Here is a 27,967-nt window from a genome sequence, read left to right on the forward strand (position 1 = left end):
CTGGTGGACGGACCGACGGACCGACCGAACGACCGACCGACATGTGCAAAACAATATACCCCCTCTTCTTCGAAGGGGGGCATAATAATGTGGCCTATAGATTGGTAACAAGGTTTTCCTAAGATTTTACCAATTGACATACTTTTGGACCCATGTAACACAGATTCAATCTCAGCCTAGAAAATGTCAAGATAACCATTTTGACCAAGTTTCATCCAGATTGAAACAAAAAGTGGCACTAAGCGTTACCAAAGTTGTTCGACCTGTTGATCTTGTTTTTGAATGCACAAGACCAAGATTCAAACTTCGCCATAGATTAACATATCTCTTTTTCATTAAGATTGAGTTGAGGGTGTGGCCATTAAAGTGTTAAAAAAATGTTTCTAAAATGTGGTGACCTACGTTTTGGACGCATGTTACCTAGATTTTAAAGGGTTGGATATTCTCCAGCAATACAATCCGACCAAGTTTCATCGAGATTGGATGAAAAGTGTGGCCTTTAAAGTGGTAACAATCTTTTGTAAAAGATTTGACCTGGTGACCTAGTTTGTGTATGAATGTGACCCAGATTCCAACTTAATCAAGTCATATTTTTACAAATTTTCTCATCTGAGTCCTGGGATTCAATAACTTGCAAATCTATGAGTCCCTGCATTGAAAGAATGAGTCCAAATATTAAACAATATTATTTTTTGAGAAATTTCCATCCATTTTTGGGACTCACATAATTTGAAACTTTGCTTACCCAGAGGTTTTTAAGAATCCAGGACGCTGGACTCGCAGGTAAAAAAATCAATGTCAATCTGACAAAGTTTCCTCAAAATAAAGTTTCCTCAAAATGTGTTAATAAATGTGGCCTCTAGAGTGGTAACAAGTTTTTTTTTTTAATTTGATCTTGTGACCTAGTTTTTGGATACATGTGACCCAGATTCATATTCATTAAGATTGGATGAAAAATGTGGCCTCTAGAGTTGTAACGAGCTTTAAGTGAAGACCCACACAGCACAACGCACGACACTAGATGAGACAGGATGCGGGACATAGGATGATCACAGTATCTAAAACAAGAGCACCGCCTTGCGTGTGCAGACCGCTCATCTATTTTTCTTTTTAAAGGTGGAGGGACCTATCTCATTTTCAATCACAAAGGAGGGAGGGGTGGAGTGGAGGGGGGTGTATAGTGTGGGGGTGTGGTCATTTATTACATTATCTTCCAAAAATGCCAAAAAAATGCCCCCCCCCTTTTTGGGGGGGGGAGGGGGGGCGTGAGGGATGGTTTCGGTGGAGTCTATTGTGGTTTGTCAGGTAAGAGTAGTTTTGTCAAAGTATCAATCAAATCTAATTATAAATAAAAAAAGTTATGGCAATTTTAGCATAATTTAATAATTTGACCTTGAGAGTCAAGGTCATTCAAATGTCAAGGTAAAATGCAACTTGCCAGGTACAGTACCCTCATGATAGCATGAAAGTATTTGAAGTTTGAAAGCAATAGCCTTGATACTTTAGAAGTAAAGTGGATCTAAACACAAAATTTAACAATATATTCAAAGTTACTAAGTCGGAAAAGGGCCATAATTCCGTAAAAATGACAACCAGAGTTATGCAACTTGTCCTTTACTGTCCCCTTATGATAGTTTGCGAGTGTTCCAAGTATGAAAGCACTATCTATGATTCTTTAGGGGCAAAGTGGACCAAAACACAAAAATTAACCAAATTGTCAATGTTCTAAGTATAAAGGGCCCATAATTCCGTCAAAATGCCAGTCAGAGTTACATAACTTTGCCTGCACAGTCCCCTTATGATAGTTAGTAAGTGTTGCAAGTATGAAAGCAATAGCTTTGATACTTTAGGAATAAAGTGGACCTAAACACAAAACTTAACCAAATGTTCAATTTTCTAAGTATAAAATATGCACTCAATTCTGTCAATATGTCAGTCAGAGTTACAATTCTTTGCCTGCACAGTCCCCTTATGATAGTTAGTAAGTGTTGCAAGTATGAAAGCAATAGCTTTGATACTTAAGGAACAAAATGGACCTAAACACAAAACTTAACCAAAATTTTCAATTTTCTAAGTATAAAAAGGGCCCATAATTCTGTCAAAATGCATGCCAGAGTTATCTAACTTTGCCTGCCCAGTCCCCTTATGATAGTAAGTAAGTGTACCAAGTTTGAATGCAATAGCATTGATACTTTATGAGAAAAGTTTACCTAAACGCAAAACTTAACCGGACGCCGACGCTGACGTCGACGCCAAGGTGATGACAATTGCTCATATTTTTTTCAAAAAAAGATGAGCTTAAAAACTAACATAGTGAATATATGTTTAATTTTTCTTTTTTTTCCGATACATTCATATTAAAAACTAAAAATTATTTCTACTTAGTAAGCAAAAAGTGAATTTCAATCTTGATAAACATTATCCATTTTATAAAAAAATTTAATTAGACCAGCAAAACAATCATATACATACAAAGCAATCATGACATGTACAATGTATAATACATACACTCATATTCATGAAATAATAATCATTATTTACAGTTTGTTACTACAACAAATCAGTGAAAACCTTAATGGTTTGTGTTTTTATAAGCAGTGAATTTTGTGCAATGTCATAACAAACACAGTAACACAAACACAGTAACGAGGGAAGGAGGCTCAAAACTTCCTCAAATTATTGTGGGTAAAAAGCAATGTCATGTTCGATTAGGAAGCAACAGTCCAAGGCCCATAACTTCCCAAAAAATCAATGGACCTGTTGTGACGTATCCAGTACGGTACGGGTGGGTATGGTAAGTACGGGTTTTACGCTTACTCTTGCGGAAGTGGGGTTCACAAATTGCGTTTCACGCTCTCTTAGGATCCAGTAGTAGACCGAGCAAGACGTGTTCCTAGGAGTAGGTATTTTTCCAATCCCTGGCCAGTTTCTATAGTGTTGTATTAATATTACCACTAGGTTTACTTTATTGGGCAACGAGGTTCATTTGGAAGTTACTGTGTACAGTCGGTTTTAAGAATTATTTTTCACTTTTTTCCAGAACATCCGGTTAGGTACGTTTTGAAAAGCGGGTGGGGAAATTGTGGGTTTTGAAAATAATTGGTTGATTGTACAGCAGTTTCTCGGTGGGGGTTAAAGTTTTACACTGTAGTAAGGAGTATCGGTGTAATTAATTAATTAATTACACGGATTTAAGAAGCCAGTGAGTCCGTCAACAATATTAAAGGGACAGTGTTGGGAAAATTTTGGATAAATAAGTAAAGCCATTATATTTTAATATTTGTTATATTTGTATAAGCAGTGTCTTTTAGTCACGCTTAAACCATTTAACTGTCAAGCTGTGTCTTAGTGTCCGTAAAGGTGACCGGTAGCTGCGAAGTCCTACATCCAAATATCCTTTAACGTATCCTTCCTTAAAAAACATTGTTTGCATTGCTTTTGTGTAATATTAATTTTTTATTGCAATTAAAGTAATTTATAATTTATTGAATATTTTGGTTTGGTAGTTCAATAAATAAAACAGTAGTGACATTGTTTTTTTGTGTTGGTTACATTTAATTGGCCCTGCACTTGTTTCTGCAATAAAAATGTATATCAACGTGAATACTGCATCTGTGCTAGAATTAATGCAAATTCCGGGAGTCGGTGAGAAAATTGCTACCCTTATTGTGGAATTGCGCTCCTCGTATGGATATGTCACCAAAGAAGTGCTGCATTTAGCCTTGTGGGGCAAGATGACGTCAGAAGTGTTAGCCATGTTGAACTTTTCTGAGCCAAAGCCTAAACCCCTAAATTTGATGGATTTTGACTGCTTGTCTATGCATGAAGATCTAAATTCAATGGCTGCAGCACTCCCTTCATGTCCTTTGCGCTTGAATGCATACCTGTGTCTACGAGTACAAGACTATCAGTGGCACACACACAGTCTTCGTGGATAACCACGAATGCCCAAATAATGTTCTCGTGCGCGAACCCGCCGTACAGTAGGGCATCATGGCCTGGTTTGTTGACACAGAAAAACCAACGGTCTGTCATTACAGTCCAGTGAAGTTTGAAGATGACCAGTGTCAGCGTTCTTGTACTGGTAGTTCAAGAGCCAGCTCATGTTCTCCGGTTCGGACAAGTTCACAGGTCGCAAAGACACAGAAACCAATTGGTTAGGTGGAGTCATCGGACCATGAATATGGGAAATTGGGGAAGTCTAGCTCTCACAGTGCTGGGCAGTACCCAACACCAAGTTCTAAACAAGAGCACCGCCTTGCGGGTGCAGACCGCTCATCTATTTTTTTTAAAGGTGAAGGGACTCTCATTTTCAATCACAAAGGAGGGAGGGGTGGAGTGAAGAGGGGTGTATAGCATGGGAATGTGGACATTTATTACATTATTTTCCAAAATGCGAAAAAAAATGTTTAAAAAATGGTAAAAAAAAAAAGGGGGGGGGGGTTTAACCATTTAAAAAAAAAATGAAATTTGGGGTGGAGGTGGGGGGGTATAGTGTGAGGGTGTGGTGGTCATTTGTGAGATGATCTTAAAAAAAAAAAAAAAAAAAAAAAATTAGGGGGGGGGGATTCTGGTGGGGGGAGGGGGGGGTGGGGGGATTCTTGGGTGCGATGGTTGGACGGTATTTCAAACATAAAATAATAAAAATTTGGGGGGAGGGGTGGGGTGGGGGTATAGTGTGAGGGTGTGGTGGTCATTTGTGAGATGATCTTAAAGAAAAAAAAAATAGGTGGGGGGGGATTCGGGGGGGGGGGGGGGGCGGGGGAGAGGGGAGGGCACGGGGGATGGTTTGGGTGGAGTATATTGTGGTATGTCAGGTAAGAGTAGTTTTGTCAAGGAATCAATCAAATCTAATCATAAATAAAGAAGTTATGGCAATTTTAGCAAAATTTAATAATTTGACCTTGAGAGTCAAGGTCATTCAAAGGTCAAGGTAAAATTCAGCTTGCCAGGTGCAGTAACCTCATGATAGCATGAAAGTATTTGAAGTTTGAAAGCAATAGCCTTGATAGTTAAAAAGTGAAGTGGATCGAAACACAAAATTTAACTATATATTCAAAGTTACTAAGTCAAAAAAGGGCCATAATTCCGTAAAAATGACAACCAGAGTTATGCAACTTGTCCTTTTACTGTACCCTTATGATAGTTTGCGAGTGTTCCAAGTATGAAAGCAATATCTATGATACTTTAGGGGTAAAGTGGACCAAAACACAAAACTTAACCAAATTTTCAATTTTCTAAGTATAAAGGGCCCATAATTCCGTCCAAATGCCAGTCAGAGATACATAACTTTGCCTGCACATTCCCGGTATGATAGTTTATTAGTGTTGCAAGTATGAAAGCAATAGCTTTTATACTGTAGGAATAAAGTGGACCTAAACACAAAACTTAACCAAATTTTCAATTTTCTAAGTATAAAAAGGGCCCATAATTCTGTCAAAATGCTAGTCAGAGTTACATTTCTTTGCCTGCACAGTCCCCTTATGATAGTTAGTAAGTGTTGCAAGTATGAAAGCAATAGCTTTGATACTTACGGAATAAAATGGACCTAAACACAAAACTTAACCAAAATTTTCAATTTTCTAAGTATTAAAAGGGCACATAATTCTGTCAAAATGCACGCCAGAGTTATCTAACTTTGCCTGCCCAGTCCCCTCATGATAGTAAGTAAGTGTACCAAGTTTGAATGCAATAGCATTGATACTTTCTGAGAAAAGTGGACCGAAACGCAAAACTTAACCAAAATTTTCAATTTTTCTAAGTATAAAAAGGACACATAATTCTGTCAAATTGCACGCCAGAGTTATCTAACTTTGCCTGCCCAGTCCCCTCATGATAGTAAGTAAGTGTACCAAGTTTGAATGCAATAGCATTGATACTTTCTGAGAAAAGTGGACCGAAACGCAAAACTTAACCAAATTTTCAATTTTCTAAGTATAAAAAGGGCCCATAATTCTGTCAAAATGCTAGTCAGAGTTACATTTCTTTGCCTGCACAGTCCCCTTATGATAGTTAGTAAGTGTTGCAAGTATGAAAGCAATAGCTTTGATACTTACGGAATAAAATGGACCTAAACACAAAACTTAACCAAAATTTTCAATTTTCTAAGTATTAAAAGGGCACATAATTCTGTCAAAATGCACGCCAGAGTTATCTAACTTTGCCTGCCCAGTCCCCTCATGATAGTAAGTAAGTGTACCAAGTTTGAATGCAATAGCATTGATACTTTCTGAGAAAAGTGGACCGAAACGCAAAACTTAACCAAAATTTTCAATTTTCTAAGTATAAAAAGGACACATAATTCTGTCAAATTGCACGCCAGAGTTATCTAACTTTGCCTGCCCAGTCCTCTCATGATGGTAAGTAAGTGTACCAAGTTTGAATGCAATAGCATTGATACTTTCTGAGAAAAGTGGACCTGAACGCAAAACTTTACCGGACGCCAACGCCGACGCCGAGGTGATGACAATAGCTCATAATTTTTTTCAAAAAATAGATGAGCTAAAAACAGCGGGACAGGGAACAAAGTGATGCAGGTGGACAACGAAAACTGGTGACCGGAAGTAGAAGTCAAAATACTGCAGGTGGTAAACCTTCTAGATCACCATCTTTCAGTAGGTCAAAGTCACCAGAGGACAGAAGAGGTTCTTCATGCAACCGGAAGCGGACAACCGGAAGTGCTAGTAAAATTACTGCAGGTGGTAGTTCTTCTAGATCACCATCTTTCAGTAGGTCAAAGTCACCAGAGGACAGAAGAGGTTCTTCACACAACCAGAAGCGGACAACCGGAAGTGAACTTAAAATTACTGCAGGTGGTAGGTCTTTTAGATCACCATCTTTCAGTAGGTCAAAGTCACCAGAAGACAGAAGAGAGTCTTCACGCAACCGGAAAAGGACAACCGGAAGTAGGAGAAGAACAACTGCAGGTGGTAGGTCTTATAGATCACCATCTTCCAGTGGATCACAGTCACCAGAAGATAAAAGAAGGTCTTCACGTAGTAGTCGGAACTGTAAGACTTATAGCGATAATGGGCACCGGTAGTCACCAACAGGAGATGAAAGCAAAGATAATGAAAGGACTTATAGTTCTCCATTATTATCGTCTAAAAAACGGTTGACGGTTTCGCACAAGACAAACTGACGACAATCAAGAAGAAGAAAAGTAAATGTGCATAGATCGTCCTCCATTTCCGAGTCAGATGGAAGTGTAAGATCACGTAGGTGTCCCTCAGTACACATGAAAAGTAAAAGGAAAACAAGAAGGGCACATTCACGTCATTCATCAAGTTCAGACTCCGAATCGAGGTCAAGGTCATATAAAGATCATGCAAAGAACAGGCGAAAGTACGATAACGATGGTCCTTTTCACAAACGTAGCTCTCGAAGACAGGGTGATCTTCGGAAACTACCGAAGGCGTTGCGTTATGATGGGAAAACCAGTTGGCTATCATTTAAGCGAAAGTTTGATAGTTTCCAAAAGGTGATGAATTGGTCGGAAGACGAATGCAAAGATTATCTGTTGTGGAGTTTAGAGGGCAAGGCTCATGACTTCTTCACTATTACGACAACAGAAAATGAACGATATTCGTTTCGCCGGTTAATGAAGTCGTTGGAGTCTCGTTTTGGTACTAAGGAACTTCGTGAGACACCGAAAGCTAAGTTCCAGCAGGCTGTGCAAGGACAGGAGGAGTCGATGGAAGATTGGGCCGACCGTGTGCTTACTTTAGCCACATCAGCATTTGCGGACGGGGCCGTGAAGACATATCAGTAAATGCTGTGCAGGCATTTTCAGAAACAAAGCCAGAAGTGCTTATAGCATCTGCTTTGAAATAATTTTCCAAGCAAATGCACATTACCCCGCCTACAGCTGTGGTAAAGGAGACCCAGCCTGATGAGAAGCCACAAAGATGGGGGCCATGTTTTTTCTGTGGAAAGATGGGTCACCGGAAACGAGATTACATACAGTATCAGGACTGGTTGAAGAAAAAAGAAAATAAGCCCCTTACGTTTAAACGACAAGGGGCTGGACGGGAAGACCACACGTCTGAGCCCACAAAAGTGAAAACTGATGGTCTACCAGAAAGGTCGGTTGGGGGGAGAGAGATAGGGGCCATTTCTAAGGGCAGGGTCTGTGACTCGCCAAAGGTTTTCAAGTAATCCTCACAGATAATATCTCAAGAGATAGGGGCAATTTCTAAGGGCAGGGTCTGTGACTCGCCAAAGGTTTTCAAGAAATCCCAGCAGATATCTCAACCAAAACAACAACAAAGTATAAAGAGCAGTGATGTTCCTAAACAACCAGTTAACTGCGGACCACAAGTGAATCAATCAGCCGTTACAGATGCATGCAGTAGGGTCTTTGACTCGCCGAACATGTTAGAAGAACCAAAACAGGCAGAAGAGGGGAGAAGTCAGCATAGCTCACAGCATACTCCACCAGTTTCAGTAATAACTCCTGTAGGTGTAGCCTGTGGCTCGCCTACACGGAAAGAGCAAATGCAGAAGGATCAATTGAGTCAACAGAAAGAACATTCAAGTCTGAGTCAAAGCGACGACGGTAAAGATAAGCAGTCCACTGAGCAAAGGACAAGCTCTGGAGGGTCAAGTGACTCAATAAAGATATGCAGGGTACAGGCCGGTGGTGTATCGACTACAGAGCCTTGAATGAGGTTACCGTTAAAGATACATTTCCATTACCGTTGAATGAGGATTGCCTAGACACCCTAGCGGGAAACCTGTGTTTTTCCAAATTGGATGCAAATTCCACTTATTGGCAGGTTCTGGTCAATTCTGAAGACCAAAAGAAGACTGCGTTTATGACCAAATATGGGTTGTTTGAACATGTGCGTATGGGTTTTGGAATGAGTAATTCTCCGGCCACGTTTTCCCGGGTTATCAACCTGGTGTTGCGTGGGCTGACATGGAAGACGGTGCTTGCGTTCCTAGATGATGTCCTGGTCCTAGGTCAAGATTTTGATAACCATTTGAGGAACTTGGTAGACACTTTACGTCGGTTCAGACAACACGGTTTAAAATTGAAGCCCCGGAAATGTATTCTCTTTCAACGGGAAGTGGAGTTTTTGGGCCGGCTAGTTACCAGTAACCAGCTTAAGATGGCTTAAAAAGATATACAGACATTTGCTGAGTGGCCCGTTCTAGTTTCATCTAATGTAGAAAGGTTCCTTGGATTGGCAAATTATCAGCGTTCATTTGTAAAGGACTTTGCACAATTGGCTCAGCCTTTATACAATTTAACAGGAAAGAATAAATTTTGGTGGTATGAGGAAGAACAAGAGGCTTTTGATGCATTAAAGAAGGCACTTACTCATCCACCAGTATTGAGCATTCCAAACAGTAAAGATCCATTTATTTTGGATACAGATGCTTCAGACGTGGCAATTGGTGCTGAACTTATCCAGTGGCAAAACGGGGAAGAAAGAGTTATTGCTTATAGCAGTCTGTCTTTAACCCCAGAACAGCGAAAGTATTGCACAACCAGAAAGGAACTATTGAGCATTGTAAGATTTACTAGCCATTTCCGGTATTATTTGCTGGGGCAAATGTTTACAGTGCGAACAGATCATTCCAGTCTGAAGTGGTTACTGAAGTTCAAGGATCCCCAAGGACAGTTGGCTAGATGGATTGAAGAGTTGTCCCAATACCACATGGTTATTCAACATCGGCCGGGTATGAAACACGCTGATGCAGGCAGTTTATCCCGAAGGCCCGATGATCTGGTTCCCTGTTCGTTTTACGTAGCGGGTATTCGTCCAGAGCGCTTGCCATGTGGGGGTTGTCATTACTGCAAACGTGCAGATGAACAATGGGGTGGTTTCACTGAAGATGTGGATGATGCAGTTAATTTGTCCAATTTCGCAAATAACCAGGTGAACAAGGTTTTGATGGAAACTGTATCAAGTGCAAGTTCCAGTTTCAGTGCGCAAGCCAAAGACAATGTTGTAGTCCATAGTGAGGATTTAGGATTGAGTGATGCTCATTTTGATATCATCAACGTGGGTGATCAGTGCGTCAAAGTGTGTGATGTAAAGGTGATGCAAGAAAGTACTGCAGAAACACCTACGTGTTGGGGTTTTACCCTGGAAGAACTACAGGTGGAGCAGAGCAAGGATAAAGATTTGACCATTATCATCGAGTGGCTGTTAAAGGGCAATGAGCCTGATGAAGGAATTTTATTCCTCGCCAGTCAAGAAGCCAAGTACTACTGGGTGAATAAAGAACTGTTCCAGCTAGTGGATGGTGTTTTGTTTAAACAGAAACTGAACAGTTAAGATCTGGAACTAGTGGTACCCAACAGCCTTCAAGAACAAACGTTGGTGTGGCATCACAATATACCATCATCAGGTCATCAAGGTGTGGCTAGAACTAAAGCAAAGTTGAAGGAAAAGTTCTTTTGGGTAAGATTGTCCAAAGATACTGAAACCTTTGTGCTAACATGTCCCGTGTGCAATAAGAATAAGAAGAACAAACACTACGGGAGGGTCCCAATGACTATGTATCAGGCTGGAGCCCCGATGGAGAGAGTGCACATTGATTTCATTGGCTCATTACCCAAGACCGAGCGAGGAAATGAACACTGCCTGATGATGGTAGACCAATTCACAAAATGGGTGGAATGCATACCACTACCCTCACAGAAAGCGGAAATAACTGCACGGGCAGCAGTAGACGAGTTTTTCTCTCGATTTAGGTTCCCTTTACAGTTGTTCTCTGATCAGGGGCGTAATTTCGAAAGTAAACTGTTTGAAGCATTGTGTAAAGCACTCCATATCCATAAGGCAAGAACTACACCTTATAGGCCTTCTGCAAATGGACAATTGGAACGCTTTAACCGGACATTGATGGACGCTGTGAGGTGTTTTTTGGGGAAATCTCAGAATAAATGGGATCTGCATGTGCAACCGATAGCTGGAGCAATTAGAGCCTCAGTAAAACGGAGTACTGGTTTTACCCCAAATATGCTCATGTTGGGCCCAGAAGTTACTACCCCAGCACAACTCATGTTTCCAAATGTGCATGATAAACATGAGGACTGTGAAACCTACTGGCAGATTTGGTTAAAATCATGAAGGAAGCTCATGCGTCAGCTAGGTCCACCTTGGAGACTTCTCAGAAGCGTATGAAACACTATTATGATCTACGGATCTTACAGCGCCCATATTCAGAAGGAGATGTAATATATCTTTTAGATACTGCAACTCTGAAGGGCAAGTCTTGTAAGTTGTGTTCTCCTTGGAAAGGCCCAGCGGTTATCGTCAAGAAGTTGTCGGTTCGGCTTACCTGTAACAGGTATGCTTGCGCAATTCTGTATCGATAGTAAACCACGATAGGATGATGCCATGTAGGGACCGGAGTCTCCCAGAATGGATTGCCAAAATTAAAAGGGGAGAGACATCCGTAACTCCAGAACAAGAAAGCGAAGTGGATAACAAAGAGTACTGTGTTTGCAGGAAGCCGTATAGCGGTAGATTCATGATTCAGTGTGATTTCTGTGAGGAATGGTATCATGGATCATGTGTCAATGTAACAGCGACAGAGGCGCTTGAAATAGATAAATACAAGTGCAGGGCCTGTAAAAAAATGCTAATTTATAACTTCTGTTTCAGATTCAATCAGCAGATATGACATCAGCTAAATCCACTAAAGATTTTCTGTTAGTAGCTGAAGACTACCTTAGTCGTGGTCAGGTGTATAGGCCGGCAGGAGAGTTCATCAAGAAACTGGCATTGTGTCCAAGTTGTTGTGGGGGCAGACAGGAAGTGGAGCGTATGTTGGGAGTGGTCAGCCGGATGGTAGCTCTGGTGAATTCTCAGTCAAACAAGCCTTGACGGCGGAACGTAAAGCCTAACACCGCTTGGCTGAAGGGAGCTGCACAATCACTGGAGATGTACCAGCTGGTCGACCAAGATTGGATAAGTTCTAACGTATGGAGGCTCCCAACATTACCTCCACCCAAACAACAGGATTATGATCCAACTAGGGGACAGTGTGACATCCGATACCAAACAGGATCAGACTTGTTGTAGGCAGTGGGGGAGGATGAAGTCCTGGACTACGAGGATGTTGATGAGGAAAAGCTGTTGGCCTCACCAGTTTACAGTAACAGTACAGGAAGTCCTCGTAGGTCGCCTCGACTCCTGAAGTCTTCCTCCCACACTCCTGAAATAATGAAAGCTCCCACAAATACAGAGGCAAACCTCATTGAAGTGGAAACGGTGGTGACTTGTAGTCCGACCAAGGATCTCACTACAGAGACCAAGCCCATGGAAGTGGACGGCACGGTTGTAGTCCAACCAAGGACTTCACTTCTGAATTACAGGACACATCAGCGGTGAGGGCTTGTAGCTCCACCCTGGGTGTTTAAGGGATGTCAACTCTCCAGAAAGAGAAAGGTGCAAGCTCAGAAGGGGCTTCTAGCTCTTCTGAAGACCGGTCTCGAGTCCAGTGGGCGGGTGCGCGTCCGAAGACTTATAGTCGTCGCGATGTGGAGGAGCCCGTTCGCATGGTACCGATGAAGAACCCGGAGTACTCTGTATGGTAAGCTCTCCAGAAAGGCGCAAGGTCAGAAGGGGCTTATAGCTCTTCTGAGGATCGGCCTCATCGGGTCCAGTGGGCGGACGCACGTCCGAAGACTTGTAATCGTCGCGATGTGGAGCCCGCTCGTACGGTACAGATCAAGAACCCGGCGCATCCGGTAGGAATTCTGAAAAGAAATTTTCGGCGGTAAAGGGAGGAGAGAGGATTTTCTATGCCAGTGCTAAAAAGGGTTAAGACCAGCGATCTCCTTGCCCACGCCAAAGAGAAGGCTGAAGAGCGCCGGGAGGGGGAAAAGAAACATAGGAATCCCGGGATGGAAGACATGCTGGATGCCGGGTTGTATGGAAGAGGCGAAGTACTTAAAAGCTCATGCTTTTATTGAGCACATCCCTTCCATATTCAGCGAAACGCTGGATCCTACTGATGAGCGAGTACTTCGAGGGAGGAGGAGTGCATTAAGTCAGGCTGGAAGATGGCTTTTGAGAAAACCAGTTACACTGGATGAGTTGGTGGCGTTTGTTGTGGTGCAGAAGATGCTGAGTACACTGGACAACACATCAATCTCAGAGCGGCAGGAGGCAGCTATGAAGGAGTTTTGTAAATTCCTTCATGAGCCTATTCCGGAAAAAGTCACTTTGGTACCATGCAACTCCGTGGGTGCGCTATTGCACTGGAAGGTATTGTTACTCCTTGCAGCTAGTTTATCCCAGGAAGAGAGGGCCTATTGGGTACTAAACTTCCAGGCCCCTGAGAATGCACAGCCAGTTGCCGAGGCCATACCAATCCAGCCTAAGTATCCTGAAGCGTTTGACGCCCATTTCAACCTTGACAGGACACTGCACAGGTTACAGCTTCAGCAAGGGGAAATGAAGGACATGATGGATGCAGTTCCGGTAGAGTAGAGTAGGCGAACATCCCTTGTAGGGGGCATCTCTATCTACTGTGACCCAGAAACCTACCCAACGGATCAGCACCTGCGTGATCTGCCGCAATACATCTCCGTTGGGGTGGGCATCCATCCACGTCATGCGCGTTATAGCGTTGTTCGGGTGAATCAGGCAGTGGAAAGGTTCCAGAACCTGCTAGCTAATCCTCGCGTGGCGGCTTTTGGGGAGGTTGGGCTTCCGTGGAATTGAGGGTGATTGCGGTACAGAAGCGTTCTTCTTGCTCCTCCATGTCCTGAAGAGGTATGTGCGGACGCATCATCCGATACATCTGCATTGTTTCACTGGCAACATGTATGTCCAGGATTGGTGGCTAGAGAGGTTCTCACGGACATACTTTCGGTTCACCAACAAGGTGAGGACATTCTCTCAGGACCAGATCGCGGCACTACAGAATGTTGAAGATAGTCGCCTTCTCTTGGAGACGGATGCTCCTTGTTTTCCAGCACCTGGATCCAGAGTATCGTCACCCAGCCAGATATCCACAGTGGCCGAGGCGGTGGCAGCACTTCGGGGAACTACTGTGGAACATGTGTTGGAAATCTCTGTGGCCAATGGAAAACATCTTTACCTGTCCCAGTAGAGGTCAGTCGGGCTTTGAGCTCACTGGTCCTCATCTAGCGGGTCCCAGCTGGGTTTATAACTCGCTGGGTACTTACTGCGTGAGGAATTAAGCCTTCTTCAAGAAAACCCTCCATCAGTTGGTCTTCATCTATTGGTTTCCAGCTGGGTTTATAACTCGCTGGGTACTAATCTAATCCAGTAAAGTAGAAGTCATTGGGTAAGTGACTCATGACTGAAAATCATCAGAGTCCAAGCAGTTTGCGACAAAGAAGACGGCTAGAAGTAGCTTATAGCTCTAATTGGGAAAATCCTGACCACGGACTAAGGTAGTGAAAAACAGTACTGGAGAGAAACCCGCATTTGGTAGAGGGACAACCTTTATGGAGCGACTTGTACTTGCTGACCCCCTCATGCAGATAACTCCCAGACTTGATAAGGTCCTTTTTTCATAAAGTTGTGGGGAGTGTTGTGACGTATCCAGTACGGTACGGGCAGGTATGGTAAGTACGGGTTTTACCCTTATTCTTGCGGAAGTGGGGTTCACAAATTGCGTTTCACGCTCTCTTACGATCCAGTAGTAGACCGAGCAAGACGTGTTCCTAGGAGTAGGTATTTTCCCAATCCCTGGCCAGTTTATATAGTTTTGTATTAATATTACCACTAGGTTTACTTTAGACCCCAATAATTTCACACTTTATCTGTAGGTTATTTTAAGTGGACTCACATACCAAATATCAGCTCAATATCGGATAGCCTTCTGTAAAAAAAACTCCCGATCAAGTTTATTCTAGAAATAATTTCTACAACAAGGCCCATAACTTCCCCAAAAATCAATGGACAAGAACTGATTTTACGCTCCATCTGTAGGTCATGTAGGTAGACTCATATACCAACAATCAGCTCTATATCTGAAAGTGTTGCATAAAGAACCTTCAGAAAACAGATGGACGGACAGACAAACATGCGGACGGACGTACAGACAGACAGATGGACTGATAGTCCAACTGCCATATGCCATCTTATTGGGAGCATCAAAAAACATCTAGGACTTGTGGTTGGTAGCAAAAACATTTTTTATGTTAGTTTTCTGTGTAAGTCTATAATTACTTTGTGGCTTAGGTTTTACCAATGTTTACCATAGGAACATAATTTGAAAAAACACTTTTAACAGGACTTCTATATGATTTCACTGAACAAATATATAACCTGAGGACCTTGTGTTACAGAGCAATTAATTAGATAATGGTGTATATTTATAATCTTTATTGATGTCATAGACTGTATGAGCTGCGTTTGTGAAACACAATGCCCCCTACTACACTGAAAAGCCACACAGCAGCTATATCCCAATTGAAAACACCATGACGAAGAAACAATGAATTGATATTTCACAGGCCTTGGAAACAATCTGAAAGTGTTTAGTAAAAATTCTGCAAGTGTTTATTTTAAAGAAAATTCCTTAGTTCAAGGCCCGTAACTTTATAAAAAATCAATTGACCAAAACAAAACTCACACTTCATCTGCAAGTCAAGTAGGTACACTTACATACCAAAAATCAGATAAATATCTGAAAGCGTTTGGTAAAAAATCCAAAGTTCAAGGCCAAAAACTTTGCAAAAAATCAATGGACCAGAATGAAACTCACTCTTTGTCTGTAAGTCATCTAGATAGACTTGCATACCAAAAAATCAGCTCAATATCATAAAGCTTTTAGTAAAACAAACACCTGAAAAACGGTTATTATAAAGAATTTGTTTAAGTCCTAGGCCTATTTATTCGCCAAAAATCAACGGACTAACACAAAACATAGACTTCTCCGTAAGTCATGTAGGTAGATTCACATACCAAAATCAGCTATATTTCTGAAAGCCCTTTGTTCAAAATCTCGGAAAACAGTTATTATAGAGAAAATTTCAAGGCCCATAATATGCCACCCTACCGGCAGCATAAAAAGTAACATTTTGTGATTTTCACATGCTAAACCTCAAATCATTAGAAGTAATGCTTGCAAGTTTGAATGTTGTACATTTAAAGAAAAAATACCATTAAACAAATTTGTGTCAAAAGAATGACATGATGAAAGACATCAATGTTGATTACATTAAAGCCGACTTTGTGGTTGGGGGTTTAATTATTAAATTGTTTTCTCCTGCTGGGAAGGGGTTTATACGAGTCCGTCCTGAAAGTCAGTTGATTGGTCAGTCCATATGTCTGCATACCTTTGTTCAGCAAACTACTTTTGTTTCTCAAGCACTTAAATTTCAGCATAAGGTATGTGATAATAAAGAGTATATGTGAAAAACATTTTTCATTTCCTCTGATCCACACAGTCCTGATTATTTCTCCTTGAACCAATTGATTCAGAGATATTAGTCATAATTATTTTAATAATATACATTTTGTTCATGGGGATGAAGCACTTGGAAAATATGTTAAGTAGTTCACTCCACAAACTTATACCCTGTCATGACTTTACTTCATGATGATGTCATGTTTGAAGTTTCCAGTATAATCCAGAAATAAACAGGTGCCCAGACAGACAGACAGACACACAATATTTTAAATGGAAGCCGTCTCAATGATTCATTTGAAGGCCACATTACTCAAGAACAATTAAGACACTACATGTGAACATTTTGTCTTGCATATCTACACTTGATTGTACTGCCATATTTTACATTTCAATTTAATAACTTGAGATGTGTTAAGTAGTTTGCTCCACATACATTTGCCACAGAGTATTAATAAAGGATATTTATCTGACTTCAGCATAAATAAGATAATTCTTTGACCAGCCTTATTTGTATTGGATGATAATTACTGTCTAGGCAGTTCAATGATATTTATGTGATGCTGTAACTAAGTCAAGTCATGTATTCAATTGTTCATACAACAAAGTATACGGCATATAAGCATAATAAAATATATTAACTTACAACCCCTTTATACAGGTTCATAAATGAATTCATAACAGTAAACCTACTTACACAACACATTCAGTAGAAACCACTTCTCATCTGTACGGTTCTCACTAGTTCCCACAGTAGGATTCAGCATGTTGTACACCTGACAGGTATAGTTCCCATCATCACTACGAGTAACATTATTAATCACCAGGGTCTGATCAGTCTGCACCTTCCATGTGTTGGTATTGGTAGAACGAGTCCATCTAAAGTATGTTTGTTCAGGATTGCCTGGGTTGAATAGACACTTCTGTTCAAGTCTGGTGCCTTGAAGAGCATCTAAAGGTGTCAGGGCCAAAGCTCTGGGCCCATCTGTAAAACAGCACAGCCATATTAATTACATAGACGAAGAATTAAATAGGGGTTGTACTTTTAAATTAGATTGAATTATATATTACCACAGCGATACATGCAATAATGTGAGTATTACTAAATAACATGGTTTGCTAAGTATGAAGCCATCTTTGCAAACAAACACAGAAGTAAAGACTGCTATTTACAGAGGACAGATATACTGATGTCTTTTGTATTGGAACCAGAAAATGTTCCATTGTAGCTCGTCTCCATTGCGTTGTGTGCACTGCATGTAGCCACCAGTTTGGCGGGTGTTTTGCTGATGTTGGTGACGTTATATATTCCATGGGAAGTCTCTGGTGTGTCATTCCAACTGTACCTTGATTCTGGATTGCTGTTGGCCATGCACTTAAAATTAAATGAATCTCCTTCTAAAACGTTAAGGCTACTGATGTTCGTCTGTTGGGTTTGATCTTTATAATAAAATGTAACATGTGGAGTCTCTGGTGGATCTATGTAAAATAGAACAGAAGAGTTAGCATATGGTATATAAGACAGTTACATAACAAAGGAAGTAGTTAACATGCCAACACAATGTAAACATATTTAGAAATGCTACACTGACTTACATAATACAATGATGTTCAGAAGAGCCCTGTTAGTTCCATTCTTTCTATTTCCTACATAATCAATCATCATTGACCTTGCAGTACATGTTCTGTTGGTGGAATACAGGACTTGGTTTAAAGATAGCAGCTGTGAGTTTCCTGTCTGAATTTCCCATTGATAGTAAGGTGTTGGATTGGAATCCGCAATACAGGCTACTGGCAGACTTGCTGACCGCACTATTTTAATGGTGTTTCCTGGTATCGTCATACCAGATGTACTGCTATATTTGAATTGTGGCACTCGAGGAGGATCTGATACATGCATTGCTTATAGTTTATAGTAAAGTTTATAGTGTGATGCTGTGCATGGAGCATAATGTCTGAATATATGGCGATAATACATGAATAAAACAAAACATTGTAAGTATTATGTCAAGAATGTGAATCATATACATCCCAATACAATTATTTCAACTTATATCAGTAGCAGTGTTTCCAACTATAACTATGAATCATCATCATGTAGCATATATAAAAAGTCACATTATCATATATATATATTTAATCATACTCACAGAGTATTTCAACTGTTAAGATGGAGCTACTTGACTGGGGTTGCTGTGAAGACTCTCCAGTAGGTGTCAGTGTGTTCTCTGCTTTACATGAGAAGGTTCCATTATCACTGGGACCTAATGGGTTGCTTAGCGTCAGATTTTGGCCTGTCACTGTTCCTCTCGGATATGTCCAGGTATAGCTAGCGGGCGGATTACTCTGAGACTCACAGCGGAATGTCTGATCCTGTCCTTCTATAATCTTTACTAATCCCGTAACAACCGTAGAAGATACTTTAAATGTTGGTGCCATTGGGGAATCTAAACAGAATATACAAATGTAAATGGCATGTTACATGTAAAACAAACAAGACAATCAAAGAGAAAGCTTGATCCCCAGTCCTGATCTTTTTATCCTTATTTTGAGGTGACATATCATCAATATGATGAACATTTGATGTGATGCAGGATTGAAGAAAATGCTATGACGGCCTCCAGGGTTTTATTATAGATACATTTGGAATTCTTCCCAGTCCATGTTTTTCCAAAGACAGGAACCATATCTCACCGGAAGAAGAAAATATGACAACAAACTTTCTCGGCAAATTTGATTTAAAATGCACAAACAAATGTGACTTCTAAAGTGTTCACAAGATGTATTTTTTAATTTGACAAAAAAGCAATGGGATAACGTTAGGACAAATATTCTCACAAGGTTTTTTGAAAATTGGGCAATATTTCACATGATGTCATTGTTTTTTACCCCACATGACCGAATTTAAAACTTTGCAAAGATGTCATTAAAACTTTTAAAAATGTTTTCACTAAATGTCATGCAGATTTGGCAATAAATGTGGCCTCTAGCGTGTTCACCTTTTTTTTTATCTGACCAGGCCAATCAGATAACACACCAGTAGACGACATAAGATTAAGAACTCAGTATAATTATTGCTTTTGAAAGTTTGATCTGTGGTATTGCCCTAAAAAACTTGTGGACCACATGTCCAATTAACTTACACATGTTGATGAACTGAGCCAAAATTTGGTGGACTCGGTCCATGATGCACCACTTTACTTGAAAGACTGAATGTGTAAAGCTGTTGGAAATATGAGTAATGTGCATTATTTAAGTTTTTGACCAAAATGCATTGGCCAATTTTATTGTTCCGATAAGTTTTCAAATTGTAGCTACAAATAAACAGTTCTCGTATAGTTTGTGTAATTTTTTTTGCCCTGATATAAAGCATACAAATATAATACTTCATGTACAACCTCATGCCATCCTCACAGAAAGTGTGCTTTAATATTTGTTTGCTGAATAAAAACTTTGCAGGGTTGACATCTTAACTTGTGGTTAGAAAATGTTTGGGCTTTTTGTTACAAACTTTGGCCAGCCTTTTGTCTAAATAAGCGCTGCAGTAGTTGAGATACGCAAGTTTACACCTCTATGTGGACAGTGTGTTTTCCTGCATGAGGACTTATTGACTGATTTGATTACCAAGAAGAATTTGATTGACAGCTGACATCATGTCAGGAAATATAATGAGGACATTTTCCGGGATTGCATGGGTATTGACCTAAATCTGTAAATCTGGAATTTTTTTTTTTAGTTGAGTAATAGTTTGTGTAACTACTCAGTTAAGAGCGAATGTGATGTTCATTCAAGGCCCAAAAATCTGGACCTTAAACAAAAAAATGGAAGAGTAAATCATTTTCAAAGGTACCATCACACATAAAGAAAGAGATGAACATCATTTATTAAAGTATATTGACTGACTGCTTAATCATATATTAGCTGAGTATGTTTTCATTTTATTTTTCTGAATATCTAAAAAAAACTATCTAACTTTTTTGTTGTTGTGAAAACAAAATAAGTAAATGCAATTAAGTTCTTCTTTTGTCCTCCTGTATGTCAGTTTTTTGCTGGTCACTGTAGATTGAATACATCCTTTTGAAAAAACTCTAATACAAAAATAAATAAAAAATCTCTCCTTTCCTTAAACAACAATTCATTAAATGACAATGTCATATAAAGATAGCCAATAAGAATGCCTAAAATATAAGGAATCTGATTATCCACAGAGGCAACTGCTTGTAAAGATAACACTACCGCAAATATCAATACTTTCACTTATAAGACGCATTTTTATGACTCAAGGTAATAAGTTACAGTGGGGGTCTCGTATTAGAAGCGAGATACTGGTGAAAATAAACGAATTGTCTAAAAAAATCAATTTTACTGGGCTTACGCTGGCCAAATTGGACACTTGTCAGTTATTTTGAATCATCGCGGCAGCCATTTGCATTTTCTCTAAAGGTTGTATAGGCCCCTACCGTGTACCGGAACACTATGTTCAGTTACCGATATACTTGTAAAAAGGTATCGTAATTGATTTTGTTGCCTTTTATTTATAATTTGCATTTTGTTATTTTTGGGGTGTAAGACGTTATATTGTCCGGGATAATACTTTAACAGTTTGTATCATTGATGGTTTTCTTCAACCTTTTGCCCCTTTTCTGCAAAATTTGACCGCGTCTTATACGCGAGTCAGTCTTAAATCCATCCATCCTACAAAGTCCGAAGTCGGGGTGCGTCTTATAAGCGAGGGTGTCTTATAAGCGAAAGTATACAGTAATCAAATAATTTAGACAATATCAAGCATGATAGAATAATTATCATCATAGAATATTTGAGTTCCTTACTTTGCTTTCAATTTTTCAAAGTGAATGGTGAGCAGGCAAAGGCAGCTGGGAAACAATAATTCACAGTCATATTTTTATTCCATAACACTACACACACCTGGATTCACTTTTAACATTCCCAAACTGTTTCTCCAGATTCATGATGATTTTTAACATGAACTCTGAACAGACATTTATTAAATCAACAAGGTAACCTATTAACTTTTTGTAAGAACAACCAAAATGCAATTTTCTGACTAGTTTAAAAGTGTTATATATTTTCACAACCTTTATATTGTATCAAATGCATCTCAAACTGTTCAACTTAACTTTAAAATAATTATTATGACAGACAGGAATTCAGTGATTTCATTCGTAACAATTCCTTTTTAGTTTCTAAACACTAGTTTGCCTTTCCCGAAATGTGCAACTTAATATAAGCCTGTGTAATTTTATCATGACTTTTAAAGTCATCTTGTCCGAAATGGGTAAGAATTACAGGTCTCAAATATTGATGTCTTGTTATTCTTTTGCATTCCAATAATTCTGTAAGAAACATTCTGTGGATTTTTACTTCTAAAGGCTTGTGGCAATAGTTAATTGATTCACAAGCAAATACATTGATAGATTGATATTAATACCAACAATTTTTACAAGCATCTTATCATTGGGTAATTGTCATTAAACTTCTTCATTTATTACATAAAAGAAGTCACACATACCTATTATTTTGGGATAGGATGACACATGATTACATTTTGCATCAAACTTCACAAATTAAATGCTATTCAATTTTAAATAAAACAAGATATACATTAAAAGATTTTAAATTTTATGCCATCGCATAGTCAATATGTTGTCCACCTAGAGAAAGGGGGATCATGGGTTTGATCCCCACTGTGGGACCATTCTTTAGTTCTCCCTGAAGACATTAACTACTGTTTCTACTCAGGAAACGGACTTAAGAGCGAGCGAACAGGCCCCCAGCTTTCAAGATAAAATATATACATATTTAAAATAAACTAATTTTACAATGAGCAGAAAGTGCAATACTTATAAAAATTGCATAAAAAGAAAATTAGTTTCTATATTATAGCATCCCTTAAATGGCTTTATTTGATAAAACTATCAGATACAGTGAGATATTGAGTCTGACTTCGAGACAAAGATACCAATGACTAATATATTATATCATGTTTTAATAATATAGATAGTAAAGAAATTTAATCAACAACAAGAGGGCAATAACCTTGACATTGGAGATATCAACGCATGACACACAGTTCAATAACGGTGAACAAATGATTTTAAAGTCTCACAATAAATGACAAAGTTATGGCCCGGACAAGCTCAATTATGGGCAACTCCAATTGTGACCTTGACCTTGGAGATATCGACGTGATTCTTTGGCATGACACAGCGTCCCATGATGGTGAACAAATGTACCAAGTCATTTTAAAATCTAAAGATAAATGACATAGTTATGGTCTGGACAAACTTTAGGTTTAAAACGCACTAAGTGACCCCATGACCTAGTTTTTGGCCCAGCATGACCCATATTCAAACTTGACCTAAAAATCATCTAGATAAAACTTCTGACCAAGTTTATAATGAACAATAACACTTAACAAGATCTGTCAGAGGACAGCGCACTCTACTATTCGAGTGCTTGACAGTATAACGTAAGCCATCATGGAGAAATTGTTCATATTCAATAAGGTCAAGGTAATTTAGTCATATTCTTAGTGGAAGAGGACCATTATTGAACATATTGATCGCTTATATTTTAAAGAAGTTGTACTTTATAGACGATTCTGAGTTCAGGTATATTTTCCACAATCTATTGAACATTTGTAAAGGCATAAAACAAACTAATAAGATTTTATTTCAAGTTTAGTAGCAATAGCTTCGGTGGGATGGTCGGACGGTCCTAAACAAATAAAATATATATTTGTTTTGTTTTTTTACCATGTTTCAAAGAGTGGGGGTGGGGTGGCGGCCCGGGGTGGAGAGGGGGTATAATGTGGGTGGGTGGTCATTTATTAGATGATCTTTCAAAAATAAAAATAAAAAGGAAAAATAGGATGGTTTGTGTGGAGTCCGTTGTGGTATGTCAGGTAAGTGTTGTTTTGTCAAAGTATGAATCAAATCTGATCATAAATAAAGAAGCTATGGCAATTTAATTAAAATTTATTTATTTGACCTTGAGAGTCAAGGTCATTCAAAGGTCAAGGTCAAATTCAACTTGCCAGGTACAGTACCCTCATGATAGTAATTAAGTATTTGAGGTTTGAAAGCAATAGCCTTGATACTTGAGAAGTAAAGTGGATCTAAACACAAAACTTAACCAAAATGTTAAATTATCTAAGTATAAAAGGGGCCATAATTCTGTCAAAATGCCAGTCAGAGTTACATAACTTTGCCTGCACAGTCCCCAGTCCCTGATAGTTAGTAAGTGTTGCAAGTATGAAAGCAATAGCTTTGATACTTTAGGAATAAAGTGAACCTAAACACAAAACTTAAACAAATTTTCAATTATCTAAGTATTAAAAGGAACATAATTCTTACAAAATGCTTAATACAGTTGTCTGCTCTTGTTTATAGATTGGGGTCATGTTGGTAAAGAAGTATGCAAAATATAAAAGCAATATGACAAGGTACATAGACAATATTTGAGGTGGTACGCAAACTTTAACATAGATTTATCAATAATATGCATATTCTAAGTGGAGAAAGGGCCATAATTCTAAAAAAATGCTTGTTACAGTTGTCTGCTCTTGTTAATAGGTTGGGGTCATGTTGGTAAAGAAGTATGCAAAATATAAAAGCAACATGTCAAGGGACATTGAAAATATTTGAGGTGGTACGCAAACTTTAACATTGCAACGCTCAAGCTAACGCTCACTCGCACGCTGACCCCGGGGTGAGTAGGATAGCTCCACTACATATATTTCATATATAATAGTCGAGCTAAAAATGTGCAAGTTGAATTTTCAGACGCTCTTATGAGACGGTTCCCAATCTCTTCAATGAAAAACAGAGGTACTGTAATTACTCTAAGAATTCGGACACCAAAAAGAATTATTATTTTTTATTCAAAAATTTAGATACGAAAAAAATTCAAAGTTTACAAGTGTCCGACAATTGAGAGACAAAATTAAGATGTTGGAAAATCATAAATATATTAAAGTAAAAGCAATAAAACTATGTACAATAATTTTAGTGTGATTTACTCTTTTTTTCTGCATAAAAAATAAATACAACTTCACAGCTTTGCTACTCTTGCCTGAAACGATATAGAGCAAAAAAGTACAAAAATAAAACATTCTGCTTCCTTAATAGGACGAAACTGTTTCTACCGGTATACATGTTTATTTACCCAATAACGCAAATGTAATGGTCCATTGCCCTCAGGCATGCAGGTTTTTTACCTTAATCCAGTTGTAGAAATCCATGATCGAAGTATCACAAGAGAAGCGAAAACAGGGCTCAAGTCTGTAGAATAGCGCTGTAAAATATACTGTCCGAAAATGGAGAGACATTAATTATGGACGAAAACCTGTATGTCTGAAATTAAGACTCACAAAAAATAATTATTTTTGTTAAAAAAGAGGGTGTCCGAAAACTTAAGTGTCCGAAAACTTCGAGTTATTACGGTAAATTCTCCAGTCTTATAATCAAGTAAATACATGGTATATATATTGTCTAAACAAACATTCTGACTAATTTTCATCAAGATTGATTCATAAATGCCGCCTCTAGTGTGGTTTCGTTATGAGCTAAACATTGACGTAAAAAGTTTTCCTTAAATTTTACAATTTTTCATGACAGTATCCAGTTTTTTTTAAATGACAGTTTGATGATATGCATAAACCTTGTAATGCACTTAATATGTATACAAAGTGTCAATAATACGTATCAAATAATTGCCAAGTATGAACAAGATCCGTCTTCAATTTTAAGTAACAAACATCTGATGTTACTTCATGGTATGCATAATTTTAAAAAATCCCATTTATATCCGTTTGTTATATTTCATAAATGTCTTTAAGGACTTTTAGAATTATCACAGGACTGGTGTAATGTTTTGTGGACCACTGGACAAACTGCATGAAAGAGGACAAATCATCATTGTAATCTGCTCAAGTTGATGCAACTAATATTTGTTTGCGCCTGTTTTACCTAATGTCCATAAGCCACTGTTTAAATTGAATAATAAGATCTTTTATAAATATTTTTGTACTGATTACTGTCAACAAAAAATAACCCAGCAACACTGAAAATTCAGAGAATATATCTCATAGTACTATGATTTAGTGAACTTCTCTAGATATATTGCTGTTTAATAAAAAAAATAATCAACCTACATTGCACAACAATGGTGAATGTTGCATTGCCAGTTCCATTGCGAGATGTTCCCACTGTGGGAGTCATTGTATTCCAGACCAGCAGTCGGTACTGGCCACTGCGTGAAGGCTGTATGTCTGTTATACTCAAACTGGGACCTGTCTGAGTTGTGGAGTCAGGCACAGTCCACCTGTAGTTTGGGGAAGATGGGTTACTGGTGCTGAGGCATGTGATACTCAGTGTACTTCCACGTGTTATCATGATATCTCCATTCACTACAGCATTTCTATATGTACACACTGGAGTAGTTGGTTCATCTGTATGGTCAAAGATATTATTTATCAGTGGACAGTTATAAGCTTTGATATCAGCATTGCACAGACCAATAAATAATAATTTAATTAGTGGTTATATTAATACGTAGGTGTATCTACACTTAGTGTACTACTTACACAAGATGTCAATTGTGCCTGTGCCTGAATAATGTGTCGTTCCACCATTGCTTGCGCTGCAAATGACCAACATTGAGTTGTTGTCCTTAGGAGGTCTCAGGGTCAGGGTACTGGTCACAACAGACAGTCCAGTCTCCTTGGATGATATACTCTCAGACATGGATGTTATGTTAACATCTCCAGTAGATGTCCTTCTGAACCAGGACACTGTAGCTGATGGCAATCCACCCGATGTCTTACACACAAGTGTTCCTGTAGAGCCAGCTATGATCTTGACTGTACTTGCTGGACTCAGAGTGACGCCGGTGATGCCAACTGAAATATCCGAAAAATATGACTCTGGAAATAAATCTCTCTATATAAACCTATAGCCTTTATATATTTATAAACCTATAAACCTGTACATAAAGTGCAATTCTTGTCCCCCCAGCTACTGACTGGAATTCGTTAAAACTTTATGGAAAGCTTAACTACCTTTGAGGAGATGCACATGTTATTTGTGGGTTCTAGTTAGATGATTTATTTAGAGAGTTATGGCCCTTTGAAATTTTTAAGTTGCTAAACCATCCATCGTATTATTTTGTCCAAAGTTATGCCCCTCAAGATGTTTCCTTTTATCTGAATATATAGTGCAATATTGTGACCAAAAAAAAATTTGGGGAGCATCACCCGTCTCCGACGGTTTCTTGTTTTATAAAGGGGTATGGCATTAAACTGCTGTATGACAAACTCTATAAACCCATTGAGTTTATTTTAAAAGTTATTTGCCTTATCTTTTTAAAAATTTTGGAGAGACTTTTTCTGAAACAGCTTTTTTTCATTTTGCAATTTGGACACAGCCTGTAAGAGGCTGTAATTTGGGGCAGAAAAAACACTGATACGAAATATCTCGATTTTGTATTAGTTCTAAATATCATAGGTTATGATATTACATAATACTCGATGCATTACTTTTATTAGTTTAGCACTGTTAAAATAAGAAATGAGAAGTTAAGTTTTGTAAAGTAAAAAAAACATAACTCCTTAGTATGAAAGAAAAATAAGAAAGTCTTTGGCCGACACGACAAGACAGACAAACGCTGCCATTGTGTTTTCCATAAACCAATCGAATAAGGCAAAGTGTAATAACAGTCTATGTCGTAAAATGCACAGGCTAAATTAAACTAAATCATTTAATTAATGGGTGTGCAGCAAATTTGTTGCTGCAAACGCAAAATAAAAATAAACATATTTTTAGTTTGTTTTAAGATTTTTAGGTGCGGCAAATCCGTCAAACATTTAATCAATTTGTTGTGGCCTAACCATATTGAATATTTGGTTTAAAACATTAATTCTCACAAAATAAACAAGAGGGCCATGGGCCCTAAGGTGATTACCTGTAACCTGAAGGACCTTAATTATTATGAGAAGGTAAAGTCCAGAATAAGTACTATAATGAAAAATATTTTGTTTAATACATAGGAATATTTTCATTTTCAAACTTGGCTGGAATATCATTGAAAAAAATGTTCTGACCCAAGTTCATAAAGATGTGACTTGAAATGTGCCTTCTAGAGTGTTCACAAGTGTTCACCTAGTTTGTTAACTCGCATGACTCAGTTTCAAACTCCGCAGATGTATTATAAGAACAAATGTTCTGACCAGGTTTAATGAAGATTGAACTAAAAATGTGACCTGTTAGAGTGTTAACAAGGTTTCACATAGCCATACAAGGAAAACTGCCCTTGGCGGCCATATTCTTCAACAAGCCAGAACCATTTTTGACTTGGCTGAGATATCATTAAAACAAAAGTTGAACATTGTGTCCCCTACCAGCTCCACCATTGTCAGAATTTTTTGTGTTGCCATAGCAACCTGAAATTTTGACGTAGGAACAAAATGAAATGATGTGGATAATGTCTATATTGCCATCTATCAATGTTTAAAGTTTCATGAAAAAAAATGAAGAACTTTCAAAGTTTTTGCAGGATCCAGAAAACCACCATTTTCAGCAGTATTTCTAGTCTA

At 38.6% G+C, this 27,967-nt stretch overlaps 1 protein-coding gene across 1 annotated transcript; it reads right to left on the reverse strand.

Moving 5' to 3' along the window:
• Window positions 1-17,042: 17,042 nt before the first annotated feature.
• Window positions 17,043-27,695, reverse strand: LOC127849694 (carcinoembryonic antigen-related cell adhesion molecule 5-like). The gene is made up of 5 exons (XM_052382439.1): window positions 27,671-27,695; window positions 26,032-26,275; window positions 25,529-25,698; window positions 18,504-18,800; window positions 17,043-17,338 (listed from the first exon to the last, which is right to left on the reverse strand). Exons 1-5 carry the CDS (start codon window positions 27,693-27,695, stop codon window positions 17,043-17,045), a joined length of 1,032 nt encoding a protein of 343 aa, XP_052238399.1.
• Window positions 27,696-27,967: the final 272 nt, after the last annotated feature.

The sequence above is a fragment of the Dreissena polymorpha genome, chromosome 11 (genome assembly GCF_020536995.1).
Source record: "Dreissena polymorpha isolate Duluth1 chromosome 11, UMN_Dpol_1.0, whole genome shotgun sequence".
NCBI classification, from domain to species: domain Eukaryota; kingdom Metazoa; phylum Mollusca; class Bivalvia; order Myida; family Dreissenidae; genus Dreissena; species Dreissena polymorpha.